Genomic DNA, 19312 nt, shown 5'->3' on the forward strand with positions numbered 1-19312 from the left:
ATTTTAAACCAATTTTACACTTTCAACTAAATCGGCTACTGTAGTACGAGCGTACCATAATTTCATTATTTACTTGGTCCTTGCCAAAGCTTTGTTGATGCAAATACCCAAAGATATACCATTCACATCAGCGTAGATCCTTAAGCTATTGCATAAAAAGCAAATTATACTTATGCTAACTAAAGCCCTCAGTGAAATTTTGCTGAATGAACAATGCATAGCCGTCACTGTAATCTACAAATGCTCTATTTTATAAAAAAATGTTGAGTCTACACACAACATTGTAATCTGCGTTTTCTCCATCTTATTTGTACTCGAATAACATAATATGCCAGTGTGATTAATATTTATTCATATTTAAATACACTTCTAAACAATCACTGCAAACTGCTGCAAACGCTTCAAATGAATGGAACGACGACGTTTGTAACAAAACGACAACGGTAAAAAATGGAAAGACGACGGTTTTTAACAAAACGACAAAGGTAAAAAAAGGAACGACGACGGTTTGTAATATGAGAAATGTTGGAAACAAGAGAGAAATGTTGGAAACAGAAAAATTACCTTTTGTAAAAGTCATACAATCGTTCAATATTTTCAAATATTAATTTTTTCTTTAATGACGCCGGTAGATCGTCACTCTCCATTTGCTTTATATAATTCTAAACGAAGAAATTTTACGAAATTACTGATAACGTAAACACTTGACAAAATTAACTCCAAGATTACCTGGATTACGTAATCCAAGGATTTGACATAATCTCTTTCGGTAGTGACCATTTCATCCACAATATATAACAACTTTCTAAAAAACAATAATGGCCTTGAGTTTTTGAGGAAATTATATGGATGTTTATGGACAAAAGATGGATGTTTTATTTTAATATAAAGCTTGCAAACTTACTCTTTGGTTTTTTCTGAAAGTTTTTGATAACTTTGTTCATCTTGTTCTCCAGCAATCTGAAAAACAAAACCATTTTCATTCACTAGCTAAGGAGTTCTTTTGCATTCATGTTGCAAAGAGCAAACGTTTATTGATCAAACAAGTTGATAACGTATTTTCAAAAGATTTCAATAGAGGATTTCTTATATGTAAAGGAAAATATAACAGAAATGCTGGTTGTGTATGGAGGGAAATATCATAGGAATAATTGTTGAAAAAGAAAAAAACAATAGAATTATAGCGAACAAAATAAAGTGGATAAAAGCTCAATTAACGTCTTCATAAACATACATGTATGAGATAAATCTTCAGGAAGATCTAATTTAGCATCCTCATCATCATCACTGTCCATGTCTCCTTCCTCATCGTTTGCACACGAGGTTGAGTTCGATGTTGATGTAGATGACGATCCCTCGCTGGTACCGTTTGTGGATGCATCAGAGACCTATGGATAAAGGGGATTTTCATGGATGATCAAACAGCATTCACAATCAATAATCACAAGCTTCCCTAAAGCAACGTACTAGACAGTTTGTTTATACAACGATATTTGTAATGAACTGTCATTTCCATAGGAGTATATAAAGTGGTGACACAAATATCGATTAAAGGCAGTTGAAAATCGCTAACACCACCATACTTGCTAGGTTAAAACTTCTCCATAAAACATACTTATACGCGTACGGCCGCCTTCTGTAATGTTTCCTGACATTTTAAAAACATTTTCTCGACTTCCTTGTACTCCGTAACAGATTTCTCGGCCTGATTTTGTAGATCTTCGTTCTTCAATTTACCAGAAAGTTCATTTAAGATATTTAATCTTTCCTTCGACCACATGGGAAATTCTTGAAGAAATCCTTCCATGTTTTCTTTCAGTGAAGCGACACCTTTAGAGGATTTTGATGCTTCCATATCATCAATGCCATGTGTTTCGATGCTTGAATTCTTCATTCAGAACTCTGTAATGACGTAAGAGATGTCTTTAATGGAAATAATACTTAACTATACCACACAGTTATTGAGAAGATCGAAAGTTCCACTAGTCTCTTCAAAAGAAGTAAACCAACGATAAGAAGGAAGGAAAGTTTATGAAATGTCATCAATAACCTAGCCAACCTACAGACTTACTCCTGCTACGTAAGTTCCTAAAGATTATCATTGTTCATTTCTTTAGAAATCTATTGTTCTCACGACAGGTCAACATAAAATATTTGTAAAACAGTGGTATAAATTCAGGCTGGCCACGCCACTGTGTATCATAATGATTTACAAATTGTTGTCTCCAATTTATCAAGTTGAAATTCTTTCCCTTCTCTTTCTTGCTTCATCTAAGTGTATTCTCTATTGATTGATAAAACATGTATTATGATAAGTCAGACCAATTAGTTACACAAAAGAGAAACCACTTGGTATAAGCAGTCAGACCAATCACATACACAAAGGAGAAACCACCTGATATTAATAATCAGACCAGCTATTCACACGAACAAGAAATCCCGTGGTATAAACAGTCAGACCAATAATTTACATGAACGAGAAACCGCGTGATACAAGCACTCAGATAATCATTAGCATTACCTCTCTGATCATTTCATGAAACTCCATACATGTGACCAGAGTGACACACGTCTTTCGTCTAGTGCTGTAGTGAATTGATCCAGTCTCGTCTTCAGTACCTTTGACATTTCCTTTACACCAATGCAATCATCAGTTCCCCACTGAGCTATATTGCTACCATCCTCTAGTAAATCTTGAGCTTGGAGTATTTAACTCTAAAAAAGAAATAATTGATGTAAAATTTGAGTAAACGTGAAATGTCTGATAATTGTACGGTATGGATAAAAATGTACAATATACGATAAAGATATGTTGCATGAGAGAATTACGTACCAAGTGGGAGAAATTTGTACAGTCTTCAGTGAAGTTCTACAGGAAAAATATTTAAGAAAACTTGTGCAGTCAGGAATTCGTCAACGCTAAGCTCAAAGTTTTAGATTTTCTCCAGTTGGACCAGTTTCCTTTCAAAGAAAGGTTTAACAAAGAAGGGGGGGTTAAGTAAAGGTTACAAACAACTGGTGATCATGTCTGTGCCTGTGACAAATTGATATAATTTACTGTAGTTTTTACTTTCCAATCCATACCATAATACCTTAGCAGGTGCCAGGAATTTCTCGAAGTTACCATGGTAACTGAGCGCTTGTCCATACGACTGTGCAATCTCCACAGGTTTTTCTAAACAAGGCATACTGACATCCTGTAGCTACTCTAATACCTAAAAGAACATTTAAACAATACATTACAAAATTCGTGTCGAATATCGATAGCCTATAAGATCAATAAATTTTACACTGTTGACTATACAATCAAGCTTTTTGAAAAGGTCAGTGTAATCACGTGAGCATCCATTCTTTCTTCGCTTATTGAAATTTGAAAATTACAGTTGATAGTAAACGATAACGTGACAAACGTGCCAAATGTCAACTTTGGCCAAAAAAAGGAAATGCAAAGTTTTTCTTTACTCGCAGAAAGTGTGGAATAGCCAGAGTGAATATATTGATTAAAAATTTAAAAGTAAGTTTGGTTCACATAAGATTAATTGCAAAAATTTAATCTTTGTTTCACCGAAAACAGTGAAACCACACAATTTGTGATGTGTTTTCAAATGTAGGTTACATCAAAGACCACATGCTCAAGTGAGCATGAAACCAACACAAAGTCCTTTTCTTTTTTAAATTTTCTGCCCACTTGTCAGTTAAAGCACTTCATTCCGGGTTTTTTGTTATATAATTGTTGATTTTGTATTATAATTAAAACATTGTCGGTGATATTGGGTACCTTGATTGTTAATTTGTTTAATTTTGTGGAAAGTTTACGCCATGGTCTAAGTAAAATCTTCAGAAATATTAATTAAAAAAAAATACAAGGCTCAACCATTCAACTGTATATTATGATATTGCCAGTAATCGTCTGTTCATGAAGAACAAAACATAAAATTGATTTATCCATTTAACGTTCTATCGTGCTCTATATAAAACTTTACAAAAAATGATAAAAAGTGAGCAATAAAATCCTCAAGAAATAATACAAATGTAGACAATGCAAATGATCAAAAATATCAATTTTATCATATTTGTGGAATGGTAGTACGAGAAACTTATACTTAATACAATGAACTGTACTTGAATTTAGTCAAATTCAACACTTTTATTCGCATTGTTTACATTTACCTAGGCTTACTTTGTTGGTGTGTTGAATGAAAGGCAGAAAGTAAATAACAGCAAATATTATCTTTTTAACTTACATAACGTCAAAATGACAACACAACATCGAACTATAAGAGTAGGAAATAAAATTGACTATTTTCAATCACTTGAAATGTGCAATGTATTCGCTTTCACAGATTAAACATTGTTTGAACAGAATCGTCAGAAATACAGTCTTTTCAAAAGGTTATTAAAAAAAATTAATAACAAAAAGCACAGCGCATTGACACAAAAAAGTAATACAACTAATTCTAGTGTCGTATGTATGTAAATCAATACACAAGTCATAAGCGTGTTCATTTGTCGGTTGAATAAATGACATCTCATGTGAGTTCGGAAACTGTTTTGAAAGACAATTAAGACAAGTATTATTGCAAATAAATGGTTATTAGTGAAAACGACAATGCATTTATCGTTCAAATTTGTAAAAACTCTTAAAGGACTCTTCACTTTCCATGATTTGAGGTTTGAGCGAACGCGTTCGATAGATGCAGAAAGTGTTTAAAAGTAAGAGTTACTGAGTCATTTGACTAAGCATTCAACACATTTTAAAATCTTGAACACAATCTTGACAAAAATTGTATTTATTATATATTATCGAAACTATGTTTAAAAATCTACTTCACTTTGTGGCCACATAACTGAAGTTTACCACATGTACGAATTGCGTAACTATTTTTGTTTATGCATGTCTTTTGTAGATCTGCTTCATTGCATTGTTTTGTTTTATCTTTTTTGTCTTCATAATGTTTTACACAAATATGTTAAAATAAAAAACTAGGCGTTGTTATTCTTCGTTTTAAACTTCCGTGTTTATCAAACGTCAACTGCAAATTTCAACGTAACTTCTAGCCTTAACTTGTAGCGATAAATAAATAATTTCGTCACTTCTTAAATTAATCATAACACTGAATTATACGGGAAGACGAATGAAATGGCTTATCGTCCTAATGATTATGAATGTGGCTATGATGAGTCGAGATTTAAGAATGCTGTTGATGAAAATTTTCGCTGTGCAATTTGTTTTAATGTCATGAAACATGCCAGAATGTGCCTTAATCAACACAGTTTTTGTCGTGAATGTATAGAAGAACATCTACGAGTTAATGCACAAAGATGTCCTCAATGTCAAGAGCGTTTAACTGTAGCTACGCTTCATCCAGCGCGTGTTATAAACAATATGATTTCAAAGTTAATGATCAATTGCGACTTCGCTATTCGTGGTTGCAAAGAATTTATAAATGTTGAAGATCTTGAACGACATGTTGAAAATTGTGGTTTTGCTCCAGTGTCGTGTTCTAATGAACGTTGTGACAAGGAGATAAACAAACGAGACAAGATTAAACATGAAACTGAGTTATGTAAATACAGAAAGATTCCTTCTCACGATTTTGAGGAGATAAAAGAAATGTTTCAACAAAGTTTTGAGAATCAAGTAAATGAAAAAATGAAACAAGTTAAAGCTGAAATGGATAAAAAACTTGTTGATGTATGTGGTCTGTCTACGAAAATAGAGAAAGAAATGATGGTTTCAAGGAAAGAAATAAAAGATGTTCAACAAAATCTTTCTACACTGACCAAAGAAATGATGGCATCAAGGAAAGAAATAAAAGATGTTCAACAAAATCTTTCTACAGTGAGCAAAGAAATGATGGAATCAAGGAAAGAAATAAAAGTTGTTCAACAAAATCTTTCTACAGTGACCAAAGAAATGATGGAATCAAGGAGAGAAATAAAAAACGTTCAACAAAATCTTTCTACAGTGACCAAAGAAATGACAGAAATGAAAGTCATGATGATTCAAATATTGGAAAAGATGACTAAAAATGAACATGTCAAAACATTGCCATCATCAATTGAGGGAATAATGAACTCAGGAAAAGAAGATATTTTGATTGCTAGTGGTTACCCACCTGGTTCCAAAAAGAGTGCTGAAGTATTTTCATGGAAAGAGAAGAAATGGTGCAACATTGCATCAATGGAAAATGATCACGCAGGGGATTCATTTTTTATTTATAATGATAATTTATTTGCTGTTGGACACAAGTCAATGGAGACATTGAATATAAAACAGTCACCTTTGACATGGAAGACATATCCAACAGTGTTTCCTTATGTATGTTGGAGTCATCAAACTGTTGTTTGTAAACAACAAATCTTTCACATTGGAGGATACATAGTTAGCACAACAAAATCAGATATGATCTATGAAATAAAGATTACTGGTACAACATCTCTTGTTGTAAAAGAGTTGTGTCGTATGCCTGAAGAACGTTCGCTCCATGAAGCTGTTGTTGTTCATGATAAAGTTCTTATTTTTGGAGGACATGGAGGACATGGAAAACATGGGAAAGTTTTGTCCAGTGTTTTAGAGTTTGATCCAAGGACTCTTAAATTTAAGGAAATGCCTCCATTACCTCATCCCAGAAGAGCAATGGCAGCAGTTCAGTGGAGAGATCAAGTTATTTTTCTTGGAGGTTATGATGGAAGAGAATATTTGAACAGTGTTATCATGTATGACAGCAAAACAGGAAATATTACAGTCTTACCATCCATGTTGGAAAAGAGATCCCACTGTTGTGCAGTTATAACTGGTGATACAATTGTTGTCATGGGAGGTAAGAATGATAAAACTGAATATAATAAATCAGTGGAGTGTTTTAAAATGGGAAGCAGTTCTTCATGGGCATATCTTCCTTCAATGAATGAATCACGATATGGAGCTACTGCTGCAGTTTTACCTTTTGGGCAAAATTATGTATAAGCACAAAATATTCTGTAAATAATCAGATCATTATTACTCAGCAAAACGTTTTAATATTAAGTTGAACAGTGAATATTTAAAGTTCAATATATAAACCTTCAATGTTCTTATAGCCTTTGATTATTATAGTAAATTACTGAAGAAATAAATAACTTTAGTAATTTACTTAGGACTGAGGTAAAAGAAAATTTATAGCATTAGTTTTTGTTCAGAATCTTTAAACTGCAGTGTATGGATTTGACCAGTTGTTTTGTCAAGTCTTTGTTCATCAAAATCGAAATCACTGCCAATTGTACATAGCTTATTTATTAAACAATTTTTATTTTCCCTAACACGAGGAAAAGTGTGATAAAAAAACGAGGTTATTGTTAATGAAAAAGCAAAAAATTTCACAGAAATAGTGCTTTTTTTGTAAGACAGATAACATGTCGCTTTATTGCAGTGTGCGAATTAACAGTGTGCAATGTGCAATTTGCACATCGTCTTAGCTAAAATGAAAACAATTGCACATCACTTTTTCAAACGATGTGCAAAAATCAGCGGTTTTAACGACAAACACTGTCGTAAATCATATGAATTTGTTCACGTTTAAAAATATTAATTTAGCAATTAGCGCTATGTAATAATTAACGTAATATCGATTTGATTATGCCTCTAAAGAAACACTTTTGTCAAAAAAATTGCACATCGTTTTTTCTGAACTAATTCGCTCACTGCTTTATTGTATTGACAATTACATAGTCCAAAAGCGACAATTTGTTTGAGATAAGTGATGCTGAGACAAGGTGATGTTTTTCATCGAAGTACAAGTCTTACATAAACTAAAACATTTTCTTCGCTTAAAGTGACCATGACATGAAAAATTTGCAATCTGAGTTGTACTTTTATTGAAGAGATCTTTTGAAATGACAATGGACATTCTAAAACAGTTTATGCACATCACTTTAATTTCTTGAGATAGTGAGGTTTTTGCATTGTCCAATTTATCTAACTTGTGACGTCAAACTGCATAATGAGAACTAGAAGTATTAGGTATATTTAACGATACTTTACTTCACAAGGACAGAGTTGTGACGTGGTTAAGAGTATTTAAAAAATTGTGGGAACTCATTATGCAATATGACGTCACAAGTTAGAAAAAATGGAAATAACAAAAACTTCAATATCTTGCGAAGGGAAAGAGATATGCATTAACTGTTTTAGAAAGTACAATGTCATTTCAAAAGTTCCATTCTTTGCAAACGTAATTTAACTAGCAAAATTTCGTGTTTAAGGCAATTTAAAGCAAAAGATGCAAATTAGGTTGTAACAATATTTGGAAAACCAGTCAATATCAGTACCACTAGAAGGACAATATTCTCTACTTTCGAATTTCTTGAATATTCGGTCATGTAAACCTTTTAGGAGAAGCCAGAGTTTTTTTAGCAAAAGCCAGAGTTTTTTTAGCAAAAGCCAGATGTATGTCAGCTGGAGTAGGAGTTAAATATTCTTTAGAAATTTCTAACAAACAGCGTTGTTCTTATGTTAATTTGAATACAATCAAACGCCATTGAGGCCCACTCGCGGATGATATCAAAAAGATTCGAAGCACCTTAACAGTTTTTGAAACGACAAAGTGCAAATTCACTAATATTACTTCAGTTTACTTTATAACAACGGCAAAGATATTGTATATTTTGGTATTAAAACTCTTCCAGTAAACTGGGCAAGCATTTTAATAATTTCATACCTTAGCGTATTCCTCTTGAAAGCATTTCAACTGTAGACAATCCTCGAGCTCTCGTTTTCGTTTTCTGTACAAAACTTCCAGCCTGGAGAACACTTGATTCATTTTGAAATATAATTTCGAGACAATTTCATGGTATATTTCCAGTCTTGTGTTTTGTTCGAGTTATCTGTCTACTGTATGTCCGACACAAGTTGTTCACCTTCGACTTGTAACGCAGACAGGCGACTGTCTGAAAAGATGGCGCTGACTTTTTTATCGTGTTATTCGAGCAATCTCTTTGTGTGAGCTATCGTGTCACTTTTTTATCGTGTTCTTTAAGCAATTTCTGACATTCTTCTACCGTTTCACCAAATTTTCCTATTCCAAGTTCATCTATTGCCGTCAAAGCCAGCTTTGTTGCACTTCGACAACCCGTCATGAAGGGTTCTTGTTTCTAAAAATACAGGTTTTAAACATAAATATAAGAGACGCTCCCCTATTCAAACTTTACATTAGAGACAATCCCCCCTTTCAGGTAATTAGATGAACATAGAATTGTCCTATGAAGCTACAACGGTTAAAGAAAAAAATTCATAAGACAAAAACATATGTCGATTAATCTTTAAATCATATTAAAATAAAGCTTAATTCAATCCTTCGAGAGATTTGACTGCACGTAATCAAGGCAAACTATTATACAAACATGCACAAGGAAGGTTTGTGAAAAACTTATCACATGAATTATGTCATAGCTGGACATCTTATAGTCCAATTTACTGAATGTACGAATCTTCAGCAAAGACTAAAAATGTGTCAAAATGTACACAGTAATTAACACGTGCCACATTTTAAAATTTTATCAACAAATGTACAATGTAAAATGTGATAGACATGTCTAAAAGTCTATTACAAATTGTTTCAGAAACGTGACAATGTTAACGGTATGTATCAAAATACAAAATCGTGCAACGTGATAAAATTCTCACCAATCGAAACTGCAGCCAAGCATCGTGATCATACTCAAAGCTTTCGTCAAAGGTCGTGGGATTTGATCCATCGAAATGGAACACATCATCAAAAGACGACAGCAATTTGAACTATAAAACAGATATTTTCATGAACTTTTTCGCAAAAGGGCAACACGAGTCTTTCCACCCACCTACCCCAACACTCCCCAACTCACTTGAAATTTAAGTTTTTCTTTTAGTTTATCAGCACTGAACATCAAAAGATGTGAATCTTTTCGTTCGAGGATGTAGGCAATGTGAACGCTACCTGGTTGCATCTCCTATGGAGATGAAAAATGCAAGCATTAGATTACAGAAGAAATTCAAAGTTGAAAAACATAAAAGGGAGTGAAATATTTGAATGTAAATAAAACATAAATTTGAAACTCGTAGTCCTCTGCTTTCATGTTTAAAGCCAGTTTCACATTCCTAAAAAAAATCATTAATGTTGACGATCTCTACGATCTCAAACTTTTACAATGACATGTGAACATAAAGTACATGTCAACCCAGTCAGTGGTCCAACATATCACGAACTCCATGACCCGAATGAAAACTTATAAAACCATTTGAGCTATGGGATTATCGGAACTAGAAAAGAGAAATTGTAGCAACTGGAATATCGGGGAGACTTCACACACATAGAAATCGCAAATTCCAATGACTTTCAGAAGCAACGGCAGGCTAGACCGACAAACAATCGCAAGATCACCACCGGTTCTTCCGCTTTCTCGATAAACGTGATTTAAGTTAACCAAAGCCAAAAAGTTCGTTTGCTTTTAAAATCATTACGCCTCACCAATTAAAACTGCAAAAATGGCATACGTTGCAACATTAGCAGTAGCATCAGTTTACGTAAGTCAAAGTCCTGATAATCATACACCAAAACAAGATTAATTGAAACCCACTAAAGATATTGCATATTATACCATATGACACGTGCACACCCCTTAACACGCCTCCGAGCCCCAACACCCCTCAATTATCCCTGCTATATGTACGACGTAGACAGTAACCAGGTGCGCTTATTTACTCAGTTTCTGTATTTCTTTGACGTTCACTAGACGTTCATAAATGTTCAAAGAAAAGAAGACTAATAAAGTTCTTAAATTTAAATAGAACAAAAACGTCACTTGCTACCCGTACTACGTCACTGACTACGTCACTGGCTACAGCGCTACGTCACTGCAGGTAATGGTGTGAGATAATGATATTGCTCTGAAAAAAAGCGTTAGAATTCGGACTTGAGGCAAAACGTTCATACAATGCGGGAGTGATCGAATTCAAAGACCTTTCTTGTAATCGCGATTTCATTTTTTTAAAAATTCAAAATGCTTATGTGCGAAAATTTTGATTTATAAAATATACTGTCGTTCAAAAAACTTTTAAAATTACAGTAACATTTCTACGTAAAACAACGTTTTTTTTACTCTTAAGACATTGAATTTGGTAAACGGGCTATTTTGTACAACCAGTGACTACATAATGCATAACAATTCCCTTAAGCCTTCAAATATATGTACTTCAGTCAGTTTCGAGGAAACTTTTTATCAAATGACCTAGCAGAATTTTATACCATTAACACCATTCAACGAAGGCATCTCTGCCCAGTTGAAGAAAAAATCATCATATTCATAGAAAAGGGAGTGAGAGCTTTTATGGGTATAATGTTGGTACACAAAGTTAATTGTTTACAAAGATAAACCCTGATCAAAACTGGAATGAAATGGAATAAGTTCTCTGGTTTAATAAACGTAGTTTATAGTTTAGAGAGATAGACTCTAATTAAAACTGGATTAAAATTGAGTATGTACTCCGGTTTAGTAGACCTAGTTCATAGTTTACAGAGATAAACTCTGATGAAAATTGGAAATAAATGAAATATGTACTATGGTTTATAGACCTATGCAGCTAGTTCACAGTTTGCAGAAATAAACACACTCTTTCAACAATTCTCAACCTTTTGAAGTATGATCAGTTTAGTACAACTTGTTTATTTTGCTGTTTGTGATGAAGTATATTTGCTGTACATTTTCATAAATACATCAATTAGAATATTTTTCAAATAAAGTTGATATTTTTATTTGATATTGATATATTGACCAATTTGCAAATATAACAATACATGGCATTTAAAGCAAATAAGAAATTGTTTTGACATAAACATGTTTCGACTTAACATTAAGTCATCAGCAATATGAATGAGCTAAATGTTTTACATTGTCAAATATATACAAGGATACATGACAGAAAGTTTTGAATTTGATTTTTCCAAGAGCTCAAAACATGGAAGTAGAGTTAAGTAAGAATTAAAGATTGGTAATTCATATGTATCATATATTTTAGTTCATTTGTGCAGAAGATTTCTTAAAATAAATTCAAAACCTTTTATGTCAAAAATATTTTGTCATTTACTTTAAATGAGTTATTGATCTTGCGTTATTAAGATCATATGAAAATAACACTATACCCTACGACAGAGAGAAACATCTTTAGGTACACAAACCTTGGCTAACATCCTTAGTTCTAGAAGTAACTAGCAAATAGGCCTCAGAAACTCATCATCAAAGAGCTCAGAATGGCCACCATAAGCCTCTTCACAAATCTTCTCGAGTTCATTAAAATGATCCTCAAACATGGAACCCTTGAGAAAGAATTTCCATTGTTTATCCTCTTGTGTCTACAAGATCAAAAAATAGCATTTACATACTCTATTTTATTGATATCAAATAATATCCAAGCTCAAATTTGCGAGGCTTTATCACACGCAAATGCTTGCTACTGTAACGGTCATTTATACACAGAAATACCAATAACAAATTGGATCAAATATTCTGTAAACGATATTCGCAACTTTTTATAATTTCACTTACAAAGATTATACACAATTGATGACAAGTGATCACAACGTACATCAAAGACGTCAAAGATCGAACATGATTACTGATGAGCTTGTTTGCAGTCGACTACGAATAACAAAATTTCTTTACAAATCCCAAGAATATGACCAAACCTGGATAATACAACGGTATGTATTCCTTTGTGTGATAGCTCACCCAAAAATGTGACAAGACCTTTGCGCAGAGGGATTAAATTGCCTACCTATTTTTGTTTAATATAAAACTAGGCGTTCTTATTTTTCGGTTTTAACTTCCGTGTTTATCAAACGTCGACTGCATATTCCAACGTATTTTCTAGCTTTAACTTGTAGCGATAAACAAATAATTTCGTCACTTCTGAAATTAATCTTAACACTGAATTATACGGGAAGACGAATGAAATGGCTTATTGTCCTAATGATGATGAATGTGGCTATGATGAATCGAGATTTAAGAATGCTGTTGATGAAAATTTTCGCTGTGCAATTTGTCTCAACGTCGCTAAAGATGCAAGAATGTGTCAACACAACGAACACATCTTTTGCCGTTCTTGTATTGAAGAACATCTACGAGTTAATGCACAAAGATGTCCTCAATGTCAAGATTATTTGACGGTAGCTACACTTCTTCCAGCGCGTGTTATAAATAATATGATTTCTAAGTTAAAGATCAATTGCGACTACGCTATTCGTGGTTGCAAAGAATTTATAAATGTTGAAGATCTTAAAAGACATGTGAAAAATTGTGGCTTTGCTCCAGTGTTGTGTTCTAATGAACGTTGTGATCAGGAGATAAACAAACGAGACAAGATTAAACATGAAACTGAGTTATGTGAATACAGAAAGATTCCTTCTCACGATTTTGCGGAGATAAAAGAAATGTTTCAACAAAGTTTTGAGGGGAAAGAGAAAATGCAGAAAGAAATGATGAAATCGAAAAGAGAAATGAGAAACATTCAACAAAATCTTTCTACAGTGACCAAAGAAATGATGGAATCAAGGAAAGAAATAAAAGACGTTCAACAAAATCTTTCTACAGCGACCAAAGAAATGAAAGAAATGAAAGTCATGATGCTTCAAATATTGGGAAAGATGACTAAAAATGAACATGTCAAAACATTGCCATCACCAATTGAGGGAATGAAGAATTCGGGAAAAGAAGATATTTTGATTGCTGGTGGTGACTCATTTTGTTCCTCCAAAAGTGTTGAAATATTTTCATGGAAGGAGAAGAAATGGTTTAACATTGCATCAATGGAAAATGAACACAGCTGTGCTTCATCATTTATTTATAATGATAATTTATTTGTTGTTGGAGGTGGCTATAGAAAGTCAATGGAGACATTTAACATAAAACAGTCACCTTTGACATGGAAGATATTTCCCACAGAGTTTCCTCATGTATGTTGGAGTCATCAAACTGTTGTTTGTAAACAACAAATCTTTCACATTGGAGGATACATTGTTGGTAAAGGACCATCAGATTTGATCAGTGAAATAAAGATTACTCGTACAACATCTCATGTTTTAAAAGAGTTGTGTCATATGCCTGAACCACGGCGTGGCCATGGAGCTCTTGTGGTTGATGACAAAGTTCTTATTTTTGGAGGAAAGGGAAAAGATAGGAAAGTTTTGTCCAGTGTTTTGGAGTTTGACCCAAGGACTCTTACCTGTAACAAAATGCCTCCATTACCTCATCCATTGACTGAAATGGCAACAGCTCAATGGAGAGATCAAGTTGTTCTTCTTGGAGGTTATGATGGAAGAGAAAAATTGAACAGTGTTATCATGTATGACTGTAATACAGGTAACATTACAGTCTTACCATCCATGTTGGAAAAGAGACAGGGATGTTGTGCAGTTATAACAGAGGATACAATTGTTGTCATGGGGGGTTATAATGATGAAGATGAACGTCTTAAATCAGTGGAGTGTTTCGAAATGGGAAGTAGTTCTTCATGGACATATCTTCCTTCAATGAATGAATCATGATCTTCAGCTATTTCTGAAGTTTTACTTTTTGGGCAAAATTATGTATAAGCACAAAGTATTCTGTAAATAATATGATCATTATTACTCAGCAAAACTTTTTAATATTAAGTTGAACAGTCAATATTTAAAGTTAAATATGTAAACCTTCAATGTTCTTGTAGCCTTTGACTATTATATTAAATTACAGAAGAAATAAATGACTTTAGTATTTTACTAAAGACTGAGGTAAAAGAAAATTTATAGCATTAGTTTTTGTTCAGAATCTTTAAACTGCAGTGTATGGATTTTACCAGTTGATTTGTCAAGTCTTTGTTCATCAAAATCAAAATCACTGCCAATTGTATATAGTTTATTTATTAAACAATTTTTATTTTCCCTAACACTAGGAAAAGTGTGATAAAAATACGAGGTTATTGTTGATGAAGAAGCAAAAATTTTCACAGAAATAGCGCTTTTTTTGTATGACAGATAATATGTCGCTTTATCTTATTGACAATTATATAGTCCAAGAAGGACAATTTGTTTGCGATAAAGTGATGCTGAGACAAGGCGATGTTTCTCATGGAAGTACAAGTCTTACATAAACTAAAGCATTTTCTTTGCTTAAAGTGCCCATGACATGAAAAATTTGCAATCTGAGTTGTACTTTTATTGAAGAGATCTTTTGAAATGACAATGGACATTCTAAAACAGTTTATGCACATTACTTTTATTACTTGAGATATTGAGGTTTTTGTTTTGTCCAATTTATCTAACTTGTGACATCAAATTGCATAATGAGAAGTAGGAGTATTCGGTATATTTAACGATACTTTACTTCACAAGGACAGAGTTCCCTTTGTTGTGATATGGTTAATGGTATAAGATATAAAGTTGTCAGGAAACTGAAGAATATTTAAAACATTGTGGAAACTCATTATGCAATATGACGTCACAAGTTAGATAAAATGAAAATAACAAAAACTTCAATATCTTGCGAAGAGAAAGAGATGTGCATTAACTGTTTTAGAAAGTACAATGACAATTTAAAAGTTCTATTCATTGCAAACATAATTTAACTAGCAAAATTTCGTGTTACAGGCACTTTAAAGCAAAAGTTGCAAATTTGGTTGTAACAATATTTGGAAAACCAGTCAATATCAGTACCACTAGAAGGACAATATTCTCTACTTTCGAATTTCTTGAATATTCGGTCATGTAAACTTTTTAGGAGAAGCCAATGTTTTTTTTAGAAAAAGCCAGAGTTATGTCAGCTTGAGTAGGAGTTAAATATTCTTTAGAAATTTCTTACAAACAGCGTTGTTCTTATGTTAATTTGAATACAATCAAACGCCATCGAGGCCCACTCGCACATGAGATCAAAAAGATTTGAAGCAGATTAACAGTTTTTGAAAAGACAAAGTGCAAATTCACTTATATTATTTCAGTTTACTTTATAACAACGGCAAATATATTGTATATTTTGGTATTAAAACTCTTCCAGTAAACTGGGCAAACATCTTAATAATTTCATACCTTAGCGTATTCCTCTTGAAAGCATTTCAACTGTAGACAATCCTCGAGCTCCCGTTTTCGTTTTCTATACAAAACTTCTAGCTTGGAGAAAATTTGATTCATTTTGAAATATAATTTCGAGACAATTTCCGTGGTATATTTCCAGTCTTGTGTTTTCTTCAAGTTATCTGTCTGCTGCATGCCCGGCACAAGTTGTTCACCTTTGACTTGTAACGCAGAGAGGCGTCTGTCTGAAAAGATGGCGCTCACTTTTTTATCGTGTTCTTTGAGCAATCTCTGACATTCTTTTACCGTTTCACCAAATTTTCCTATTCCAAGTTCATCTATTGCCGTCAAAGCCAGCTTACTTGCACAACGACAACCCGTCATGAAGGGTTCTTGTTTCTAAAAATACAGGTTTCAAAGATAAATATTAGAGGGACCTCCTATTCAAAGTTTATATTAGAGAAAATCCCCCCTTTCAAGTTTACAAAAGAGACGTTCCCTTATTCAAATAGAGAGGGTTTCCTTTTACAAGTGTAGTTAGATGAACATAGAATTGTTCTGTGAAGCTACAACGGTTAAAGAAAAAAAAACTCAATAGACAAAAATCTATGTCGACTAATCTTCAAATCATATTAAAATAAAGCTTAATTCGATCCTTCGAGAGATTTGACTGCACGTAATCAAGGCAAACTATTGTACAAACACGCACAAGGAAGGTTCGTAAAAAACATATCACATAAATTGTGTCATAGCTGAACATCTTATAGTCTAATTTAATGAACGTACGAATCTTCAGCAAAGACTAGAAATGTGTCAAAATATACAAAGTAATTAGCATGTGTCAAAATGTTCAATGTTATCAACACGTGTCAAATTTTAAAATTTTATCAACAAATGTACAATGTAAAATGTGATAGACATGTCTAAAAGTCTATTACAAATTGTTTCAGAAACGTGACAATGTTAACAGTATGTATCAAAATACACAATCGTACAACGTGATAAAATTCTCACCAATCAAAACTGCAGCCAAGCATCGTGATCGTACTCAAAGCTTCCGCTGAAGGTCGTGGGAATTTGATCCATTGAATTGGAAGATAACACATCATCAAAAGAGGACAACAATTTGAACTAAAAACAGACATTTTCATGAATCTTTTCGCAAAAGAACAACACGAGTCTTTCCACTCACCTACCCCAACACCCCCGATTACTAGCTGGGAAAATAATCATTACCCAACCAAAGTAAATTTGGCCATATTTGGTCTTTTCAAATTTCGCTACAATGTTTTCTTATTTTACTTGATCAATGGTTAAATTGCTGTGTATTATTTGATGATTACGTAAGCCAACTCCATTATGTAGTCAGCACGATTGCAATCTTGTGGCTAGTACCCAGTTCCTTGTTTAGGTTATTTATAATGTACTGAGTATAAGTACAGTGAAAGTTGCTTCATTTTGTCATTTGCCCGTTTTTAATCATATTCTGTCGATCTGACAAATTTGACCAATTGTGTCATAAAAGGTCTGGCAACTGATGTACTTTAAACTCCACAAAGTGTATCAAAAATAAAGACCTTTAGTAATTGACGTGATGATAATTTTAATCCCTATCACTTTGCAAATCCGTAGGGAAAGGGTGTTTAGGTATTGTACGCTACGTGCATATATTACATATCTTTCTTCCTACTGGTATAAATGATTTTCTACTCCTGGGAAGTTAAGTTCTAACAGCAAAATTAGGCATTGAAATTAAAACAACATCAATTTGCAAAGGTCTTTTTCTGCTTGATGCAACCTTTAATTAAGAAAACATTTTATGTGTTTCTGTAACTCAATAGGAACAAGTAAAATTTTTTTTTTGTATTTCCTTTATAAAACGGTCTTTTAAAAAGAATATTAAAAAGACGAATTTATCGATTTTAATGACACATTGTTTATGTCGAGCATTCAAACATTTAGCGCCCGTTTTTTTAAAAGTCTATTTTATAATGCAAAATCACTGATGAGGCTTTGTATTTCTCCGAACGTTTCTTGCTTCAAACTTAACGTACCTCGAAAAAAATTAGAGCTTCCCCGATGATCTGCAGAGTCTTTTTGTTGTCGTCAGCGTTTCGTGCATCGACAAAAACTGACAAACATAGTTTTAAAACTTAAACCTAAAACAACGAGAATGGAAAATTTTTTGCCCGAATGCAAGACAACAAGGAACGCCGGGAAGGCTAAAAGAGCAAAACTTATAATAAAACGTCTAGAATTAAATACTTAATTAAGTTTTTAAGTAAGTGCAGACATAAAACATATAAAGCAAGGGGTCCTTCCTCTTTTTTATGAAAAGCCAGCCAATAGACTCTCAAACCGCCATAAAAACCAAAGGTCCTTGGCTTTTATCTCTCCATAACCTCACAATTAATTTTGATTTGTGTATCATGGGGTGAGCATCCAATGACTTAATGGGAAATAAACACAGTTTTATAAAACCTACGACAAATTATAGTGTGAACAAACAGTTATCGTCTTGTTGTCAAGGATTTACATTAAAGCGATTTTCTTTTTGAACACGATATATTGTTGTAAATGGTTGTGTAGTGGCTACTTTGATTATAAGAATAGTGAAGAGGGGGGGGCATGTCAAGGGCGACAACGGTCATTGAGGTAATGGTGAGGGGGTACGCCAAGGACGACAACGGTCATTGAGGTAATGGTGACGGGGGGAGGCACGTCAAGGACGACAACGGTCATTGAGGTAATGCTGATAACTTTGAAAATGCAATTGTCGAAACAAGCTGAAGAAGAATGACTGAAAACTTGCGCAGTCCAATCGACCAGCGGATGAAGTTCATACCAATAAACTATATACTTAGATAGGTGCGTATGTGTGTGTCCACGTGATTTTAACGATATTTCCTGACGTTGTGGATGAGTTTCAGTTTAGGATTTTAAAAGATATGTTTAAAATCACGGGTCAGTCAGAATATTGATAAGACAGATGATGCAAAACAACAAATAAAAATTTGATTTCTGAAGACTATGTTATCTAATTCGCAGTAGACGGTTTGTTGTGAAAAGGCATAAAGATAACGTCAAAAGTCACAACGCCTAAAATTAGGAAAAATTTTGGACGAAAATTACTACGTAAGAACAAAGTTTGATACTTTCTATTTCATAACAGTCTCGAAAGTTTTCAACTTTTAAACTCTTAATATCGCCAATGAGAGAAGTTTGGTGCTTTAAGAATTTCAATGCAGAATAAGGTT

At 33.3% G+C, this 19312-nt stretch overlaps 3 protein-coding genes across 3 annotated transcripts; 2 read left to right on the top strand and 1 right to left on the bottom strand.

Moving 5' to 3' along the window:
- Positions 1 to 329: 329 nt before the first annotated feature.
- On the bottom strand, positions 330 to 18210 carry LOC124435853 (uncharacterized protein KIAA1755 homolog). The gene is given in 16 exon segments (XM_046985799.1): positions 330 to 662; positions 730 to 805; positions 905 to 960; positions 1235 to 1388; positions 1616 to 1902; positions 2522 to 2715; positions 2834 to 2869; positions 3093 to 3215; positions 8700 to 8972; positions 9020 to 9132; positions 9665 to 9775; positions 9862 to 9966; positions 12192 to 12365; positions 16071 to 16454; positions 17070 to 17186; positions 18110 to 18210. Coding segments are annotated over 5 exon segments (444 nt in total). The 5' UTR covers positions 12204 to 12365; positions 16071 to 16454; positions 17070 to 17186; positions 18110 to 18210; the 3' UTR covers positions 330 to 662; positions 730 to 805; positions 905 to 960; positions 1235 to 1388; positions 1616 to 1902; positions 2522 to 2715; positions 2834 to 2869; positions 3093 to 3215; positions 8700 to 8869.
- On the top strand, positions 5141 to 6970 carry LOC124436084 (kelch-like protein 12). The gene is made up of 2 exons (XM_046986013.1): positions 5141 to 5702; positions 5970 to 6970. Exons 1-2 carry the CDS (start codon positions 5141 to 5143, stop codon positions 6968 to 6970), a joined length of 1563 nt encoding a protein of 520 aa, XP_046841969.1.
- On the top strand, positions 12855 to 14555 carry LOC124436087 (kelch-like protein 12). Its single transcript, XM_046986014.1, has 2 exons — positions 12855 to 13538; positions 13656 to 14555. Exons 1-2 carry the CDS (start codon positions 12966 to 12968, stop codon positions 14553 to 14555), a joined length of 1473 nt encoding a protein of 490 aa, XP_046841970.1. The 5' UTR covers positions 12855 to 12965.
- Positions 18211 to 19312: the final 1102 nt, after the last annotated feature.

This window comes from Xenia sp. Carnegie-2017, unplaced genomic scaffold (genome assembly GCF_021976095.1).
Source record: "Xenia sp. Carnegie-2017 unplaced genomic scaffold, XeniaSp_v1 HiC_scaffold_16, whole genome shotgun sequence".
Classification (NCBI taxonomy): domain Eukaryota; kingdom Metazoa; phylum Cnidaria; class Anthozoa; order Malacalcyonacea; family Xeniidae; genus Xenia; species Xenia sp. Carnegie-2017.

Bases quoted from the DNA above. Each gene is read 5' to 3' on its own strand.
- LOC124436084 (XM_046986013.1), top strand. From the start codon at position 5,141: ATGGCTTATCGTCCTAATGATTATGAATGTGGCTATGATGAGTCGAGA. The intron at 5,703-5,969 runs GTCTGTCTACGA...ATCTTTCTACAG, and splicing joins AAAACTTGTTGATGTATGTG to TGACCAAAGAAATGACAGAA.
- LOC124436087 (XM_046986014.1), top strand. From the start codon at position 12,966: ATGGCTTATTGTCCTAATGATGATGAATGTGGCTATGATGAATCGAGA. The intron at 13,539-13,655 runs GTGACCAAAGAA...ATATTGGGAAAG, and splicing joins TTCAACAAAATCTTTCTACA to ATGACTAAAAATGAACATGT.